Raw genomic sequence first — 18872 nt, 5'->3', positions numbered from 1 at the left:
CCGCGACCACCGAAGCCCCCGGCGGCGGGTAGGAGGTCAGCGCCAGTGTGGAGAGCACCGCCCCACTGCCCCCTCTCTCTGTGCCATGCCGCTGGCCCCTACGCACCGCCTGCAGAGGCAGCCGAGCTGAGCCGAGTTGGGAGTGAGTCTTCAGAACCTCTGTCTGGGCCCCAAAGGGTGTGTGTGTGTGTGTGTCTGTGAACTACAACCCAGTTCCCAGTTCTCCACTCTAAAAACCAGACGTGGGACGACGACGAAAGCGAATGCTGCCTAAAAAACCTCGAGTTTATTCATCAGAATCCATTTCAGCATCCATTTCAAAAACACAGGAAAAAAACACATTGAAAAGTTTTAGAGCAAGTGAAAAGCAAGCTAACCAAATTTAATGTGATGGGGAAAGAAACAGAAATGGGTTGAAGGAGCCACAGGGAGGGCGGGAGGGAGGGAGGGAGGACAGGCCCAGAAGTCTGACCCACCTGTGCAGACAAGAGCAGTGGATATCAGATCAATTGCAAGCCAGAAGCCACATCACTGTGAGAAATCTCAGAGTTACAAGCTATGGGTTCAGATTTCCAATGCAATTCATAAAACATCTGACACGGCAGCCTGTGCAAACTGGCTGTCCATTTTCTCACTTGGCAGAGGTTTCTTTGTAAGCTCTAGTGTTGGGGGGCTACCCATGACCCCCAGGCCCCCATGCTACATCCTTGCCCACAATCCGTGTCAAGCCTTTTGCTGTGAACCTTATCTCAAGAGCCACATGAGTCTGGCCAAACCCCGCCTACAAGACTTGATGTCCCACAATAGAATGCTAAACTGGGGGCAGGGTGTGCGTGTTTGCATTATCCTAGCACTACCTTTGAGTTTGAAGCACGAAACAGACATTCTCTCAGTAATTACAACAGCCCTGTAAGGTAGAACTGTTCCATAAAGCAGCTAGAGGGCCAAGATAACAGCACACCCAAGGACTACCAAATTCATAGCAAAGGAGCTGTAAATCAGCACCTTCCTTGGCCAGTCTGAGCTGCATTCGCCAACATAAAACTTTCCCAAAACTGTAGGTTCATTTGCAAGCTCCTGCAAAGGTGTTGCAACTTTACTGGCTTCTTCCTTTACACACACTTCTCAGCTATGCTACATCTAAGCCACAGACCACAAGGGGTGTGCTTTTGAGGGGCTCTTCACAGAGCCTGATGGATCTTCTTGCCCTCCCCTTGTCGCTGTGAATCTACTTTGCCCATTTTCCTCTGCTAAGTACAAGATTAAATGGACTTCAGAGCACCTTAGAAAAGTTACAGAAGGGGGCAGGGGACCTTTGGGATCACGTTATATAACATGTTGTATAACAAAGGAAAGGCAGAAACTAGGCAGGGCAAGATCTTACAGCCAACAACTCTTCTAGTGAAGTTAGATGGGGCATCCTTTCCGTTGACACGGCTGCTTCTTCATCAGCAGAGCAAACCTGTTTTTGCAACCGGAAATACCAGTGAACCCAACATGGACAAGCTTGTCTGCCCTCGCTCTCGCCTGCCTTTAAACTGGCTTTTATGCAGTTAGGCACATATTATACCGAGAACCTGCTCCTAGGATGGTAGAAAAGGGGGGATACGTCTGTGATATCCTAGTGCTAGACAATGGGCAATACCTGCAACTATATGACACTCAAGGGTCATTTCCCCCCAGCTCATAGGGAAAACCTGCAGAACCTGTTTCTAATCAAAGCTTCCTCCAAGACTGGAGGGTGGGGAAGTAAACAGTATAGTAAAGGCAGTGAGTGTGCTATCAAACTGCTTCCAGCACTATTAAAATGTTCTCTCTCTCTCTCTTTTGCTGCCTGTTCCTGTACAAATCTAAAGCAACAAACACACGAAGGTAGACAGTGGTTGCCTGGTATAAAATCTAGTTGATACTAATCCCTTAGCTCAGCTGAAAGGACTGGAATTGCTGGAATGCATTTGCTTCCTTCCTTTCTCCCTTCCTTCCTGTAATTGTGGCAGCCCCTTTCAACTTCAGGGAGAAAAGAAATATACTGCTTGGTTCTTTTATCTTCTTTTATCTTCATCCTCCCCTAATGTCTTTCTGTAAAGCCACCTCAGCCCAGCAGGACTGTACTCACTAAAGCTACTGGGGTAGATTCTCCTGCAGGGATGAGATCTTAACTAAAAAAATAAAAACTAACAGCAAGAAACAACAGAAGCTGTCACAGAAATGCTTTGTGATCACCATCCCCCCACCCTCTACAGTTCCTTAAAGCAGGGGCAGTCAACCTGTGGTCCTCCAGATGTTCATGGACTACAATCCCCATGAGCCCCTGCCAGCATTCACTGGCAGGGGCTCATGGGAATTGTAGTCCATGAACATCTGGAGGACCACAGGTTGACTGCCCCTGTCTTAAAGTATTCAAAAGAGAACCATCCGAGATAGGCATCAGGTTGACAACTACGATACAAAAATGACATGACATCCAAGTTTTCAAGTGACCCAACCCGCCCCCTCAAAGTTCATATAACAAAACTCAAAAGAAACACTTGATTTTCTCAACAGGACTGGGGGGGGGGGGATAAATTGCTAACAAAAACATCAAGGGATATTCATGGCCCTGGAAAAAAAGGGGGGGGCACAAAATGAAAAAGAAGGAGGGGGGGCTGAAATCTTCCAGTACATCGTCAAGGCAAAGAACAAACAATACAGAACTGAACATAATTTCCTCCTTTCTCGTTTGCACGTGAGACCAGCAGCCAAACATTTTTTTCTTTAAAATTGTAAACGGCACCTTTTCTTTTTGAAAGAACAGGTTAAAAGAACAGCCCCGGTGAAAAGCTTTCCTGTGAATGTATATTAAGTGCAAGGAAAAAGAAAAATGCATATAAAAATAGATAACATTGATTCTTATACACATGTAAAAAGAAATCTCAAATGCAGAGTAGATCTAGCACTTGGTAAGCTGACCTGAACAATCACTGGGGTGGGTGGGGGTAAACTGTTGCTGCAGTGTTGACAAAATAAACAAGAAAGCATTGTGTTCCCCTCCATTATATGAAATAAAGAAATTGCTTTATTGTTCTGGAGGCATTCCTGGGGCCAAACAGTGCGGACAGTCACACAGTGGGAGCTCTCTGCTGTCAGACCATTGATCAAGTCCAGCGATGACGACAGGCACAAGCCTACAAACACACAACTATGCTGCTCAGATGAACAGTGCCAAGAATGACATGGAGCTAGTTCCAACCCTTGAACATCTGCACCTGCAAACTGCACAGAAAGGAAGCATCTCTGCATCACCCTAAAGTCTTACCTCAAATACCAGCACAGAACCACAGAACCCACGATTTTGGACCTCCCGTGCCTTTGAAAGGAGAAAGGTATCATCAGACTACCATGTGTCGGTGGTGGACAAATGAGGCACACCCCATCTCTGCTAATTGCTTAGGATGCAGGACAAGGTTGGGGGGCTTGTTGGTGGCTTGCCCTTTCTCAGGGGGAACAGCAGGCACAGAAGTGGCAGGCAAAGTTCTGGCTTGGTTTGTATCGCCCTTCACGGGGACACCAGCCATCACTCCTGGGCAGGGGTAGTCAAACTGCGGCCCTCCAGATGTCCATGGACTACAATTCCCAGGAGCCCCTGCCAGCATTTGCTGGCAGGGGCTCCTGGGAATTGTAGTCCATGGACATCTGGAGGGCCGCAGTTTGACTACCCCTGCTCCTGGGGGTCCCGGGCAATTTAGCATGGCTCTGCCATCGACTCTAGAGCTTTGACAGCAAAACTGAACCGTTGGGTCTCTCCACTGCTCAGCTCTTCCCAAGAGCTGGACACTGGCAGTGCTGTTGACCAAATATTCCTGGCTTCTCAGTATGAAAACACCCAAGATACCATTTTGTGTCATTTTATAGATTAGTCCAAATGAGGAGGTACAATCGAAGACTGTACCATCTGGCAGCATGCAGTGTACATGTGCACATTTAATGGTCTCGGTATTGAAGGTCCCCTGCATCTATTTAAAGATTTCTGATCCCAAGCTCATCATGGTGGCTTACAGAGCCGTTAACCTTCTGTCAGGCTGTTGGTAGTACAATCCAGTGGAAAGTTTCCACCTTACAGTCCCAAGGCAACTAGCATGCCAAACTGAAGATATACACCATCTCATTCGGAGTGATGTGGTCCTTCTGCAGCTCTCTTCCTTTCAACAGCTAGATTTAAATCCAGAGTACCCAGCTTGCTGGGGGGAAAACGGTCATGACTGGGGAAGGCACTGGCAAACCACCCTGTATTGAGTCTGCCATGAAAACGCTGGAGGGCGTCACCCCAAGGGGCAGACATGACTCAGTGCTTGCACAGGGGATACCTTTACCTTTACCTTTAAATGCTGAGGTTATATTCTGACCAAGGGAGCTTTGACTCTCACCTTTCTAAACTTTTTTACCCTTGAGAACCCCCTGAAACATCCCTCAGGCTTCGAGAAACCCCAGAAGTGGTGCGATTGGGCAGAATATGGTTGGGAAAAATAGCTGTGTCCATAACTCACCCAGGACCCCTCCCCTTCTCACCCCCTCCAGGCCATTTTGGGAGTGGGGGTAGGTCAACGTAACCATATATGGTTGTATCACCCAATAAACGTTTAACAGATTTTATACATGTATATATAATGAACTCCCACCCATTTGGGAAGTCCTCCCAGGGCTGGCAAGACGCCCTCGGGGTTTTATGCCCTCTTTCCTCCAATGCTGTTATCCTGTAAGGCATTCCTGGACTTTAATCTCGCTATTCTATGGTAGACTAATATAGATCCTCCCCCAAAATGATCTTCCTACCGACAGGCCAAAATACACCCCATGGTCAGTGCCACAGCCGCAAGCCATTCCTAGGGTGAGGTTTCCATGTACCAATTGTGTGCCCACCTCCACCCCTGCAGCAAGAAAGAGTACACATTTATGGAATTTTTAAAAAATGCAATACATTCGAGAAAACCCTTTGGAAACAGGTCAATTTACCAAGGCAGCGCCCAACAACTTGTGCACGTTAGTATATAAAATGTTTTTTTTAAAAAACAACAAAAACCATTAAATATGTACAACCAAAAATGCTTGAATACATTTACAGGTAAGAACATTCTATTTTTTTTTTTTTACATATACATTAGTAAAAGTGACACCTTTTAACGACAAACTTCACAAGATGTCTTTGGTGAAATGTTGAAATGGAAAAGATGCATCCCCCCCCCACCCCAAACACATCCAGGAATACGAGGCCAAGAGGGGCCCCTGTGAGAAACTGTCCACAGTGCAGACGGTTTGATCGTAAAAAGTTAGGGTATGTGAACAACAGCAATTCAAAATGGAGATGAAATATGGAAGGCTCTTGATCCCCAGACCTATCATACAGGATGGTTCACCAAGTGCCTAACAATTAACCTCCCCTTTGGTAGATGTTGGTAGATTTAATATCACCCCCCCCCCCAATCCAAATGCCTCCTTGTATCAGAAGAAGGCACCTGATCATAGTCAATTATCCCAAAGCTTCAGCTGTCTGCTAGATTTCCCACATCGACATTGAAGGTTTTGGGGGTACCATACTGCAGAATTCCTCAACTTTTTTACCATTGAGAAACTCCTGAAACATTCTCTAGGCTTTCGGAAACCCCTGAAGTCGTGCAATCTTGCACAATACGGTTGGTTGGGAAGCAGAGCTGTGGACACGCCCACCTGGGGCTCCTCCCCTTCCAGGCCCATCATTGGCCCTTCTGGGAGAGGAGGGCAGGGTGGCATGACCGTATATGGACCTATCACCAGATAAAAGTTTAACAAATGTTAAGAATGCATATATAAAATGAATTTTATATTCCCACCCATTTGGGAAACCCTTCCAGGGTTGGCAAGACCCCCCAGGGTTTCATGAAACTCTGGCTGAGAAAGAGTGCCTTATTTGTCTCAGGAGAAGCTACAGCTGGAAGCAGAAGACAGGAAATATTCCAATCCACAACTGTGACTCCGCATCCGGTTTTTTTGATTCCACCCTTGCCAACCTGTTGAGTTGCCTACCTTTGGCCATCTGGCAAGGCTGAAATACGTATCTCAGAGCTATACTCACTTCTCCGAAGGGGTCCATAGTTCCTCAGTCTCACCTGCTAGTATCTTCGGTATAGGGAAGAGTCCAAAGAATAATGCCGTTTCAGAGATGAAAGAACTTGGAACGGAGGACACTGCAATTCTCACAAAGGTTAATCTACAGAGGGCCAAAGCCTATTCCCCTCTGGAAAAAAAGAACCTCCATGTCCAGATGCACTATGCTGGATGGCAGTGCAGGGCGAAAAGCTAAGGCCTTTAGGCCTCATTTGTTGCTGCTGTTTTGTTTCCAATCTCAGCCTGACTCCAGCGTGCACTTTGGGTGGTAGACAGAAAGTGCTACGGGAGAAGCAGGGGGAGGGGAGACAGATCAATAGAATCATAGAATCATAGAGTTGGAAGGGGCCACACAGGCCATCTAGTCCAACCCCCTGCTCAACGCAGGATCAGCCCTAAGCATCCTAAAGCATCCAAGAAAAGTGTGTCTCCAACCTTTGCTTGAAGACTGCCAGTGACCTCCAGGGCAGCACTCCACTAAGAGGCCTTTCTGCACAAATCAGGCTGTGAGCATCCCAACACTCCTGCTTGTTTCAACAACAACACTGGCACAGTGGATCGCAGCCTGCCTTGATCCATCATTGGGTTTGTGCCTGCTGAAGTGCTATTTGCCTCAGGCAGTGGAATATCTTGGGCCTATTCTGGGCAGAAGCGAGAGAAGAAACCCCGCCCCGTTGGTTCTTCTACAGATCCCATATCTACGGATTCCCGCCCACCCAGAAGACACAAGGAAATTGCAACACGGCTACTCCGGGTGTCGATCCACTTACAGCTTTTCTGAAATACTGCACCCTGGGAGAGAAACCAGTTCTGCCAGAGCAAGCAGGCCAGATTCACCAAGATTTAGCTTCCAACCCAACTATTCCAACCAAACTAGTTTGGTGCATGAGCTTAATGTGTCCCAGGGACTGGGGTGAGGCAGGGAAAGGCCATTCTGCCAGACATTCTACTAAAAGCAGTTTTCCTGGAATATTAAGGAACTGAGTCTTTAAATGCGACACGGTGTGAAGCAGACACCCCCTTAAGATTTACTCTGCTATTACTCCACTTCCAAAGGCACATCCTAGCAAAGAAACCATCTCTGTTGTCCTGAACTGCCAATTTTAACTAGGGTTGAGCGCTTCGGGGGGGTTCGGCTGCCTTGGCGATCACCGAAGCCCGAGGCGGCGCGTGGGAGGCCAGTGGTGTGGCGCGGAAAGGAGGGGCAGTGGCAGCATGCGAGGTGGAGCCTGCGTGGGCCCTGGCTGGTGGGCCCCCCCCCGCCCCTCCTCTCCGTGCTGCTGGCGGCCTCAGGCGCTGGTGCTCGCCGAGGCAGCCAAACACGCAGCCCTACTTTTAACCATCCAGGCTTTCATTCGAGGTTTGCATCTAGGTCCCGCCCACACCCCCGAGGAGCAAAAGACTCCCTGGATCCTCCCTTCCATGTGTGCAAAACCATTCACTTCCCCACAAATGGCTTTCCTCAAGAAACTGAAAAACTGAACATTTACCATTTTTTAACCCTAATTACCAAATTTTAACAATTTTTAACTTGAGTTAAAACCACAAGTACTCAGAAGGAAAAGGGCAAGGGCTTCAGTTGCTTGTCGGCTTCAGAAAACGACGCTGCTTCCTTAACTCCGAAGGCCACGATGGAGACGCTGAGAGAAGGGCCAACTGCAACCCAAGGTGCCCACGCCCTGGAGCCGGCACCCTCCCCCCCCTTCCCTGTGCAGCTACGGAGGGTCATGGAGAGAAAGAGCAATACTGTAAAGCGAGGGAAGAGCACCGTCTGCACAAATTCCACTCTGCACCATCCCTGCCAGGGAGGAAAGAACTCTAAAGTTAACAACTTGCAACATTCCCAATCCCACCACAACCCCTGGAACCCGTCCCACCCTAACCCACTTCCGGTCCGGACAACGGCTATTTGGCTACCGCTACATTCCCTGTGACCTTCTGACAGCTGGACGACGGTGCTTTCCAGTGGCCGGCTACTCCTCCCGGCACGTCGTCTTGGGAGCTTTTGCAGTGCTCAGCCTCAGCATTGCTGCTGTCAGCCTTGCGCCCTCCTTCCACCACGGGCGCAGGCTCAGATGTTGCGGGTTTGTCAGGGGACCCGGAAAACGCAAAGCTGGGAGGAAATGCAGCAGCACTGTTGCCCAAAGGGAGCACCCAAGCCAGCTTTTTGGCCGCATGGTCTCCGCAATGCCTGTGAGAGGCAGTGGGTGCTTCTTGGGACGCAGCTGAAGTCTGCAAAGGGAGGTTGGAAGGCCTACACATCAGCCTCGGCGCCTGAAGCACAGGAGTATTGGTCGCATCGTGGGGAGGTCCCCCAGCAGTCTCCTTCACAGAGTTCTGCAGCACGGAGGTGAAAGGCAGTTCTGCATCTGGCAGTCCCAACATACTCTGTGGGCTGCGGCAGCCCGGAACATTCAGATCGCGGTCCCAGTTTTTTGCTTCTCGAGAAGAAAACGTATCCGTGCCATACAATACATTCTGTAGATCCGGCCAAGGAAGGGTTCCTTGGCCTTCTGTTTCTCCTGCAGAACTCCGAGGGTTCTCCTGGGCAGTGCTCCGGCCCGGAGGAACGGCGCTTTTTTTGCCGCTCCAGTTAGACCAAAGCCCACACGGCTTCGGGCCATTCTTGGAGGGCTGAGAACCCCCGAGCTCAAACTCCAGGCTCTCGGTGTCCAGGGACCGGCTCCTTCTGCAGACGGACAGCGGCTCTGGCACGGGCGGGCTCAGCTCCTGAAGCCGAAGGCAGCGGGGAAGGCTCGCGACACCCCAGTTGCAGCTTTGGAAAGAGCTCTGCGGGCAGCTAGGGAACCTTCTCTCTTCCCATTCGGCAAAGGATTCTTTCGGGACGTAGCCATCGTCGAAGGCCTCGAAGGACGCGGCAATATCCTCCTCCTCCTCCTCGGTGTTCATCTCCAAGTGCTGCTCACACTCCCCTTCGCCTTCCTGATCGACGTCGACAATGTCGAAGGTGACCATGGTCGGGAGGGCGGGGAGATTCTGGGTGAACGCGGAGCCCGAGTCGGAGCTGCCGAGGCTCTCGGAGAGGCTGGAGAAGAGAGTCCCGCTGCTCGTGAAGTCCACCAGCGCCTGAGAGAAGTTCACAGCCTGCTCCGGCTCGCAGTTGCTCTCCGTGCGGGACTCTCCAAAGTCCGGCTCGGCTCTGCCGCAACATTCGCTCGGCGGGCAGCTGTGGTGGCCGTGCATTCTGTGGAAAGGGCCCGTTGCACATCTGTCCAAGGCCAGGCCGCTCAGTGCGGAGGACTCGAGCACCATGTTCTCCACATCAGAATCCAACACGTCACCATTTTTCACCAACTCGGCAAGGCGATTGCCGCGTGTTTTGGGGCCGCAGGTGCCGTCCGAGCCTTTTGCAGGGCACAGCAGCTCTTTCAAGTCCCTCCAGTCTTGGTGTTCAGCCGAGAGGCCGGCATTGAGGCTTCTGTTCAAGGCGCGGGGAGCCCCCTGCTCCCCACCGAGGCAACGTGGACATTTGCCAACTGAGCCAGGCACTCTCGTTGTGCACCCGCTGCAGTCCTTCGCCCTGGGACGCTGGTCCTTGCTGAGCACCTCCAGGTGTTTCAGGACTGGCTCTTGCTGCATCTCCCAATAGAGAAGCTGCTTCTGGATGGCAGCCAGCCTCTCCTCCTCAGTTTCCATCACTCCGCCCTTCTGCCCCATCCTCTGGACCACGTCCTTCTCTGCAGGGAGCGTGAAGTCCAGGAACTGGCCAAAGGTCTTGGAGGGGGAAGCCTTCCCGTCGAACCAGGACTCATTCCCGTGCGAGGGACTCATGAGCCCATCATCGGACTCATAGAATTCGTAAAGAGCATCGCCGCTGTAGCTGTCCCTTGGGAGGCGGTCCTTCTTGATCCCTTCATCTCCCGCTTCGTCCTCAGGCCCTGGGGTGGTGGAGTCATAGTAACCCTCGTCGCTGTTGGGAGCAGATTCTTGCTGGTCGCTGTGTGGAGTGAGGGGGTCCGTGCCGTTCTTCGTGCCTTCCGTACAGAGGAGACCACCCTGCTGGCAACTGGTCCCTCCTTGGAGCTCACTGCCCGTCATGATTTCGGGTAGGTGGGTCTCAAAACTGGGGGTATCCCCTTTGGCAGTGCCTTCCCACCCCTGCTGGAGATATTCCTCCAGGCCCTCAGGCATGGCCATCTCTTCCCCTCCACCCTGGTAAGTCACAAGGCAGGAACTCCTTTTGGGCGCGTCTCTACCCCGCCCTGCAGGAGCGGAGCTCTCGGCGCTGCTGTCGATATCCGGCTCAGCGATAATGTCTCCGCAGCCGGTGAAAGAGTCAAAGCTTTTAAGGGAAGTCACGTCTCCAAACATTAAGCTGATCTGATCCCCAGAAGGGACAGAGGGAGGTTCGCCGTCTAAGAACTCTGGCTGGAGAGCATCTGGAAGGGCCTCGAAGGCCGGGTTTACACAGAGGGCATCACCCCCCTCTGGAGAGGCGACGTCTGGAGAGCCTTCACAGCAGCTCGCCGTCCCAGCAGCTGCCTCCCCATCCGAAGTGTTTTCGTTAGTGACCAGCTGCTCCGCCTCCCCGGTTTCACCAAGGACTGCCTTTCTTCCAGGAGCAGCTTGGTTAGGAAGGTTCTCCCCGTGCTCCGGAGGGAGCACCGTGCCCTTTAGATTCCTCTTCTCAGAAGCCTGCCCAGTCTCCACGCCTGTGGGCTTATCTCCTTGGCCTTGCTCTCCAGCCCCAGCTCCCCTAGACGTCCATTCTTGCAGCTCGGTCTTCTCGGGTTCGTTGCCTTTGCTTTTCCGATGGCGCCGGATGCTGCTGAATAGTCCCTTCAGCCCTTTCTTGGGCCGTGGGGGGAGCAGAGGTTTGTCCCCGCTGGGCTTCTTCTCAAAGGCCTCGGAACTCCCGCACAGAGACGTTGACCGTCCGGCAAAAGCAGCGTGGGAGGAGGCATCCGTGGCCAAAAGAGCGCTTTGAGAGCTCGGCAGCTGGGGAGAAGGGAAGTCCGTCCCGCCATCCGAGGGGCTCCTGAGGCGGCCCCCGCCAGGATCTTCGCCTCCAACGTCACTGAGGCCGTCGTGAGTCTTACTTTTGCACAGGCCCTTTTTAGAGCTCCCCTTCCCTTGGCCCTTGTTTCTCCCGCCAAAGAAGCTGGGCAGAGTGCAGATGCTCCTCTTCCCGCCGAAGAGCTTGAAGGCCGTTTTCTTCAACTTGCCCGCAGTGGCTGGCTGCCGGTTGGGCTCTACGGCTGTGAAGGAAGCATCGCTCTGCTCGGAGAATGGGTCGCCTGCCCCCGTCTCCTCCTGCACCTGCCGACTGCGGTCCTCGAGGTGTCCACAGAAGGCTGAAGGAGACTTGGCTCTGACTTTCTCCTCGATACAGGAGGGCCCTGCAGCGGCCATTCTAGCATGCATATTTAACTGAAAACGAAGACTTGGGAGCCAGCATCTTTCTTGACACGCGCTGGAGGAAGCATCCTCACTGACCTGGGGAGAAAGGACAGGGGAGGGTGAGTGATGATTTCACAGACATTTGGGGGTAATTAAAACATATCTCTAAATGCTCGGGAAGGGGCTATGGTGCCAGAGCAGAAAATGCGCTTTGTGTTCAGCAGTTTCTGGGTTCAACCCACAGTAATGGGTTTAAACTACAACGATATAGGCTAGATATCAGGAAAAAAAATTTCAGTCAGAGTAGTTCAGCAGTGGAATGGGCTGCCTAGGGAGGTGGGGAGCTTCAAGTAGTGGCTGGACAGATCCTTATCCTGGATGCTTGAGGCTGATTCTGCATTGAGCAGGGGGTGGGACCCTATCCTAAACAACAGTCATAACACATCCCCCTCTATGACACGGAAGAAGGTGGCAGTTCTAGGTGGGAAATCTGACTGAACGATAGAGAAAGCAATTGTTTATTTGCAATCAAATAACTGCCGTGCAATTCACTGATAACTCAGTCTTCTCCCTTGCACGTGAAAGCGTATACGCAGAATTATACTTGGTTGGTCGTAAAGGGGCCACTGGACTGTCCTGCTGCTTCTGACCGGCCTGGCTGCCCACCTGAACCAAATGTCAAAGTGTTTCTAAGAACACCCAACTTTCCTCCTTGCATGGTTGCCTAAAAGCAATGTGGACTCACCGCAGGAGATCAGCTGAGGATCAGGGTGTGCCTTACACGGACCCTTGTTCTATCCAAGGCAATGCTCTCTACTCAGGCTGGGAGCAGCTCTCCGGGGTGTCGGGCAGAGGTTCGTCACATCACCTCCTGCCTGCTTCCTTTTAAGCTGGAGTTGCTGGGGACTGAGCCTGGGACCGGCCGCATGCCAAGCAGCTGCTACCCCTGAGCAACAGAGCAGCCCGAGGACAAGCTGCCCTCTCCCATTCCACGCGACTTGCCAATTCATCGTTTACTCCGTCACTGACCAACAGATACAAATCAGGTCAAGCCTCTACATTAAAATTTGGAAAGCTTTCAAAACAGTAGTAGAAGAGTTGGTTCTTATAAGCCACTTTTCTCTACCCGAAGGAGTCTCAAAGCGGCTTCCATTCGCCTTCCCCTTCCTCTCCCCACAACAGACACCCTGTGAGGGAGGGAGGCTGAGATTACTGAAGAGGAAGAGGAAGAAGAGTTGGTTCTTAGATGCCGCTTTTCTCTACCCAAAGGAGTCTCTAAGTAGCTTACAATCGCCTCCCCTTTCCTCTCCCCACAACAGACCCCCTGTGAGGGAGGGGAGGCTGAGAGAGCCCTGATATCACTGCTCTGCCAGAACAGCACTATCAGGGCTGTGACAAGCCCAAGGTCACCCAGCTGGCTGCACGTGGAAGAGGCGCAGGGAATCAAACCTGGCTTGCCAGATTAGAGGTCAGCGCTTCTAACCACGACACCAAGTTGGCTCTCTTGCAGTCTCCCAATTTTTAAAATCCCCTAAAGAGAGGCAGAAAAAGTAGAGTATGTTAAATAACATTAGCCCAGTTCTTTTGTATTCTGCTAGTTAGCTAGACGTATCTGGCAACCAATCCCTCTGCGTGCCAGTCAAAATCATTGGACCACTATGTAATTATCACTTAATAGCAAAATATTCTGCAGGGTGACTTCTCTTTATGTCACCTTTGTGGACTTTATATCTGCATTTGACAGGCATATCATGGGACAAACTGGGTAGGACAGATATAGGTACGAGATTACTGCCTACCAATAAGGTCCTCATCTCAAGACCTACCTTGCAGGCCCTCAACCTACAGAAGGGATGAAGATATGGTAAGTACTAGAAACTTTGGGGCCATGGTGAGAACAAATTAACTTTGCTTCCTTGAAGCAGGAGACATACATTTTGGGGGAAAACACGTGTAATACTTTCCTATCAAACCTAAATTTATCATGCTGCTTCAACAACGTAAACATCTATATAAAACTTAGCTTATAAAGCTGGCTTCAAAATGGCCTCAATTTTTACCCCTCTAGCTGCAGGCCGTCTACTATTGCAGCAAGATCTAAACGACGTAAGCGATCACTTGCAAGCTTTAGGTTCATTGCCACTGTGCTGTGCAGCTCACAACAAAATCCTTACAATGGATCCTGCATTACTTTTCTAGCCCTCCTGATTTCTGAAGCCCATTCAAATATCAACAGATTTGCATCCAGGTTCATAGCTCATGCACACCTTCAGGATTAAATGATGTGGTGGTGGAGGAAGAGGAGGATCCAGGGTACTCAGAGTGCTTGTTACAAGTTCTATTTATGCCTCAAAAGAACCACAAACCACATTATCCTTGGGGGATAATCGCATGTAGAATGGAACACGGGGCAGGGTGTGAGTCAAGCGTGTCCCTTAATGGGACACCTGGATCCGCTGAGAATTATCCTCACCGCAAAATGCATCAGGCCCTTGGGGCAGCCTCAATCTTGGACAGGAAAGGGGACTTTGTACCGCCATCCCCCTGCTCTGTTGAGCTGCCAATAGGACAACAGCCCTTCCCCCTTGGTATCTGTCCAACCACGTCTTCTCTCATGCCAAACAGCATCCTTCTAGGAAGACTTTGGAACTGACTCACTCAGGAATCGCTTCCAATCCGTTATGCCCAAGGGATGCTTCTTCAAAGCCACACTGACTGTCACCTGTCCCTTACTCAATTCAACCACCCTGTTGAAAGGTGGCTACAACTGTCTCAGGCATGAGGACCACTCCCCAACCTCCTGAGGGGTGCAGGCAGTGGAGCAGGGAGCCCTTCATCAACAGCCAGCCATATTTTACCCCAGCTTTGTAATTAGGGTCTCCAGATCCCCCCTGACCACGGGCAGAGGCTAGGGGAGGGAGGGTTCGCAGATCCAGGTAACGGTTTCCTGGAGACTTGGCGACGGAGTCTAGAGAACTCAAGGACCTCAGTAGGGTACAATGCCCTCGATTCCACCCTCCGACATTTCCATTTTCCCTACGAGAATTGATCTCCATGGGCTGCGTATGAAGCACAATTCCGGGGAACCCTCAGGGCCCCCCTGGAGGCTGCCAATCCTACCTGCAATGCACCGGAAACGTAACAGAGCCAGTTTACTGCCAAGCTGTAGTGGAACTATAGCTGACCTGCTTTATTTTGCTTTTTCGAATGCTGGTTTAGGCCTGTAACAGAACTTTCTGTAACTCTATGAGCTTCCAATTAGGTGTGGATTGCGTTGTCCTTGAAGCCTCTGAGCCTGCATCCTTGAAGTCCAGCAGCTGGACCCAGCGGAATGTTTATGAATTAGACCTCTTACCCTTCCGCCTTGACCTCTTGCCGGAACCTTGTTCCATTTGGATCGTGTGGGCCTGACCACTGGCAACTCTGCCTGTGCTCCATGGACTTTGCAAGGCAACTTTGCAACCTTCACTTGTGAGTGAAACTGCTGGAGGGAAAGACTCAACAACATTCTTTTTTTCTTTCACTGGAAGTATTAGACTTTTCTTGTGCATACTTGTAAAATCGAAATATTTTTAAATTCTTGTCTGTTTCTTGAACATGCGATAAACGGAACCCCCCCTCCCCCCAGTATCTTCTTAGTCACCCTACCCTTGTGTTTTCCTGAGGTTGCTCTGCTCTGGATAGGGCTGAGACAGCTTGTTTAATTTCCTGATAGATCCCAAAACTGCCTCTGAGCTTTGGATGGTTTGGGAAAAATTCCGAGGTGGCAGCAGCCTACCTTACAGGGAGGGTGGGATAGTCAATTCCTGCTTTGCAATTGAGTCTGCCTCACTAAAGAAGAGCCTGTGTGAGGATTTGGCCCTCCTCAGGAGTGACCTCAACACAAACAGCTAGAGGTAATTTGCCTCCCATTTGCATTCCTACATCACCTGTTGCTGCCCTACATCCTTAAACAAGAGGTTTTATGAAAATGGTGAAATCTGGATTGTTTGATATCAGGCTCATTTCTTAAAATGCTGTATGATGAGGCTAGCTGTAGCATTCCAGGGCAGAAAAGCCAAAGAGAAGTGCCACCCAATGAATTGTTCACATTAAAAAAATTCTGCAAAAGTGGTCTGAGGTTGAGGCCAGGCAGTAACAGCATGAGATGCTGGCCTACCTTCTCGAAAACTCATCCACGGTCAGGACACCCCTCCAGACTCCCCTCAACCCTCACAGGGACTGCCAACATATAAATCTATTTGCAATGCTATTGTTTATTGTGAATTGCTTTTAAAATGTTGTTAACCACACTGAGTCACCAAGACTAAGTTTCTGTAACAATAAAGTACCTATTTGTTTACAGAAAACATAAATGACAGGGATAAACTCATTAGGACTTTTAAAAAACCCTGGGTTTTGGGGGGGGGTTAGGTTTGTTCATCCAAAAGTTGATCAAGTATTTTTGCTGCTTTTCTAATAAAAGATTGAATTTTTAAAAAATTAATTTGCCAATATTTGACTAGTCACTCAGACCCCCAGTTTGCTGGCCAAAAGCCTAGCGTGACATATCCAAAACTCGGTAAAATGCTTTGCTTTTTGCCCCTCTTTTACCTTTCACATATTTTAACATAACTCAGAGGATAGCTGTTCTCTGCGGTTGTGGCTGTCCCTAAAACTAAGGTCCGTGTCTGGATTCAGGCAGACAGTTCTGGGCTTCCTATCTCTGCGAATGGGCACCAGGCCGCCATTTAAAGGCCGGCTTCTGCTGATGCAAACGCATTCCTTGCCTTCTTCGGATATTTGATCGCAGGCAAATAATAGAGAGAGACAGAGCTCAGTGGCAGAAAGAGCTACCGTGCATCATGGCCCAGGGCAATTGCTGTGGCTTCCCTGGCCCATGGAGGACGAGACCAGCTAAGCTCCTAGAGAGCAATACAAGAACCCCCCCACACACACACACACACACACACTAATCTGAGGAGGGTTCCCATTACCCTTAAGGGGTGTGTGTGTGTGTGTGTGGGGAGGGTGTCTCCCTTTTTTTTAAAAGTTGAGAGTTCTCCAGAATGCTTGAAAGCCAGAAGTTGTGAAAAGCTGGCTTCTAGAAGTTGCAAGACGGGGAAATGGCTGGAGCTCGACCAGTATGGGGAGAAGAGCAGAGACAGCGAGAGTGAAGGGGCTCCTGGGCCTAGTCTGCACACAATAGATAATGCACTTTCAATGCACTTTAGAAGTAGATTTTCCTGTTCCGCACAGGAAAATCCAGCTGCCAAAGCACATTGAAAGTGCATTATCCTTTATGTGCGGAATGGGCCCTGGACTCTGGCTCTTTCTTAAAGATTAGGTGCTACAATTAAATAACCCAGTCTAGCTGCCTACCAGCCTTCAGATTCTGGCCCCCCTACACCCTGTCATGCCATTAGGGGTTTTGGAAAGGGGGAGAAGAGGTCACAGTGGGTAAGAGGAAGGTTACTCAGGGCTGCTACCAATGAGCTGTGAAGTGTCCCTCTCACACAACATTTTGCTACAAACCCCCAGTTTGCAATAGAGCAGTGGTTCTCAACCTGTGGGTCACGACCCTATTTGGGGTCACTTGGCCCGTTCCCCGGGGTTGCCAGGTTCCCCCCCCCCGCAGTGGTGGCCGGTGGGTGGTGGTGGTGGGCAGACGTAACAGCCGGCAGGCGACAGCGTGCAGCAGGTGGAGGCAGAGGCAACGCCAAAGTTGGGGTCGCCGGAAAGGTAAGGTTGAGAACCGCTGCAAGAGAGCCTGCAGTCAACAGGATCCGGTCCACGCTTTCGGGAGAAGACCCTGCGCAGTGCAATGCCTGCCTTTTGCAAACACCTCGGCCTCCTTTGCACGCTGCCTCACGCAACCCACCCGCTTCCGCCCCTCAACCCGCCTTTTTTTGTTCTTCTGAGCCCCACCCCCTCTCTCTGGGGACGGCCTCCTTGGGTGCCCTGAAGCCCCCAAAGCCAAGAGGTCCTCCCGGGTCTATTAATCGGAGCGCAGGAGCACCTTGAGGACCAACCAAGGCCCATTCGGGGCGGGAGCTTTGGAGGGCAAGTCTGAGGAAGAGCCCTGGCCCCGAAAGCTCTCCCTTGGCGAGCTCAATCTCGGCTGCCCTTAAGGGGGCCCGGCGGGAGCCTCATTCGATTGTGCGCCTCCAGACCCTCCCGGACCCCCACTTGGGTCTGTTAATGGTCCGCGATAGGATGGGGGGGGGGGCTGAGACAAGAGACGGCTCGCCTGGCCGCCGGAGGGACGAGGGGGGAGTCCAGGTCAGGGGCAGGCACACTGCGGCCCTCCAGATGGCCGTGGACTACAATCCCCATGAGCCCCCGCCAGCGTTTGCTGGGATTGTAGTCCACGGGCATCTGGAGGGCCGCAGTTGGACTGCCCCTGGTCCAGGGGAAGCCGCCGCCGCCGCCGAGCTGGCCGACGGGGGGCTGCAGGGGGCGGCGCGCGGGGGGCGGAGGATGCGTGGTTCCGTGGCCCCGATCCGGCCCCCGCCCCCTCTTTCCGAAGGGCTTTTGCAGCAGCAGCAGCAGCAGAGCCGGGCGGGCGGGCGAGAGGCCTCCCCTCCCCTCCCCTCCCGCGGGCCCACGAAAGCCAGCGGGACGCGCGCACAAAGAGCGGGCCGGCGCACGGGCAGCCAGGCCAAGCCAAGCCAAGCCAAGCCAAGCCGGAGCAGGCAAGGCAAGGCAAGGCAAGGCAAGGCAAGGCAAGGCAAGGCAGGCGGCCGTCCCTCCCTCCCTCCGGCTTCCCCTTCCCGTTCCCGTGGCCGCCCGAGGAGGCCCCAGTCTTGGCGAGCCGGCGCCGCCTCCGCGCCCCGCTCCAGCCACTCACCGGCCTCGGCTGGGCAGCCTCGCGCGCCGCTGCGCCCGCAGGAAACTTGCCGGCCCGGCCCGGCCTCTCGCCAAGCCTCCCCCCGCCCCGAACGGGCCCCCTCCCGGGGCGAGGCTGACGGACAGCCCGGCGAGGCCACTCAGGAGCGGCCGGGGCGGAGCCAGCCCGCCTCCCTCCCGCCCCTGCGCCAGCCCCCTTCGCGCTCGGCCGGCAGCGGAGATGCGGGGCGGGGCTGAGTGCTGCGGGGTTGGGTGCTGGCGCCCATCGGCGCCTGATGGGAGGGCTTTTCGGGTGGGCGGGGCAAAAGGCACGAAAACCCAAAGCCCCGACCCCCCCACACACATCTGCATTGGAAGACCGCCGTGTCAGTTCCAAAAGGGGGGTTAACTTTCCCCCCTTTTATAGGGAGCGGTTCCAATGAGAGGTTCCAATGTTGGTCTGAAGTGGCGCAATAAAACCAGAGTCTGCATTTGACCTATTCTGCACACAGAGGATAATGCACTTTCAGTGTGCTTTCGCAGCTGGATTTTCCTGTGTGGAACAGGAAAATCTACTTCTAAAGTGC

The 18872-nt window shown here is 52.1% G+C and overlaps 1 protein-coding gene across 2 annotated transcripts; it reads right to left on the bottom strand.

Annotated features, from left to right (window-relative positions):
* Positions 1-349: 349 nt before the first annotated feature.
* On the bottom strand, positions 350-18478 carry AMER1 (APC membrane recruitment protein 1). Of its 2 annotated transcripts, XM_077309104.1 has the most exons (3): positions 18308-18478; positions 12224-12502; positions 350-11574 (listed from the first exon to the last, which is right to left on the bottom strand). In XM_077309104.1, exon 3 carries the CDS (start codon positions 11500-11502, stop codon positions 8023-8025), a length of 3480 nt encoding a protein of 1159 aa, XP_077165219.1. In that variant the 5' UTR covers positions 11503-11574; positions 12224-12502; positions 18308-18478; the 3' UTR covers positions 350-8022. The 2 variants fall into 2 exon arrangements, with proteins under 2 accessions (XP_077165219.1, XP_077165217.1); XM_077309102.1 differs by lacking the exon at positions 12224-12502 and having other exon boundaries at positions 18308-18477.
* Between the last annotated feature and the right edge of the window lie 394 nt (positions 18479-18872).

Source organism: Paroedura picta, chromosome 13, assembly GCF_049243985.1.
Source record: "Paroedura picta isolate Pp20150507F chromosome 13, Ppicta_v3.0, whole genome shotgun sequence".
Taxonomy (NCBI): domain Eukaryota; kingdom Metazoa; phylum Chordata; class Lepidosauria; order Squamata; family Gekkonidae; genus Paroedura; species Paroedura picta.
This window is presented reverse-complemented; position numbering and strand designations above follow the sequence as displayed.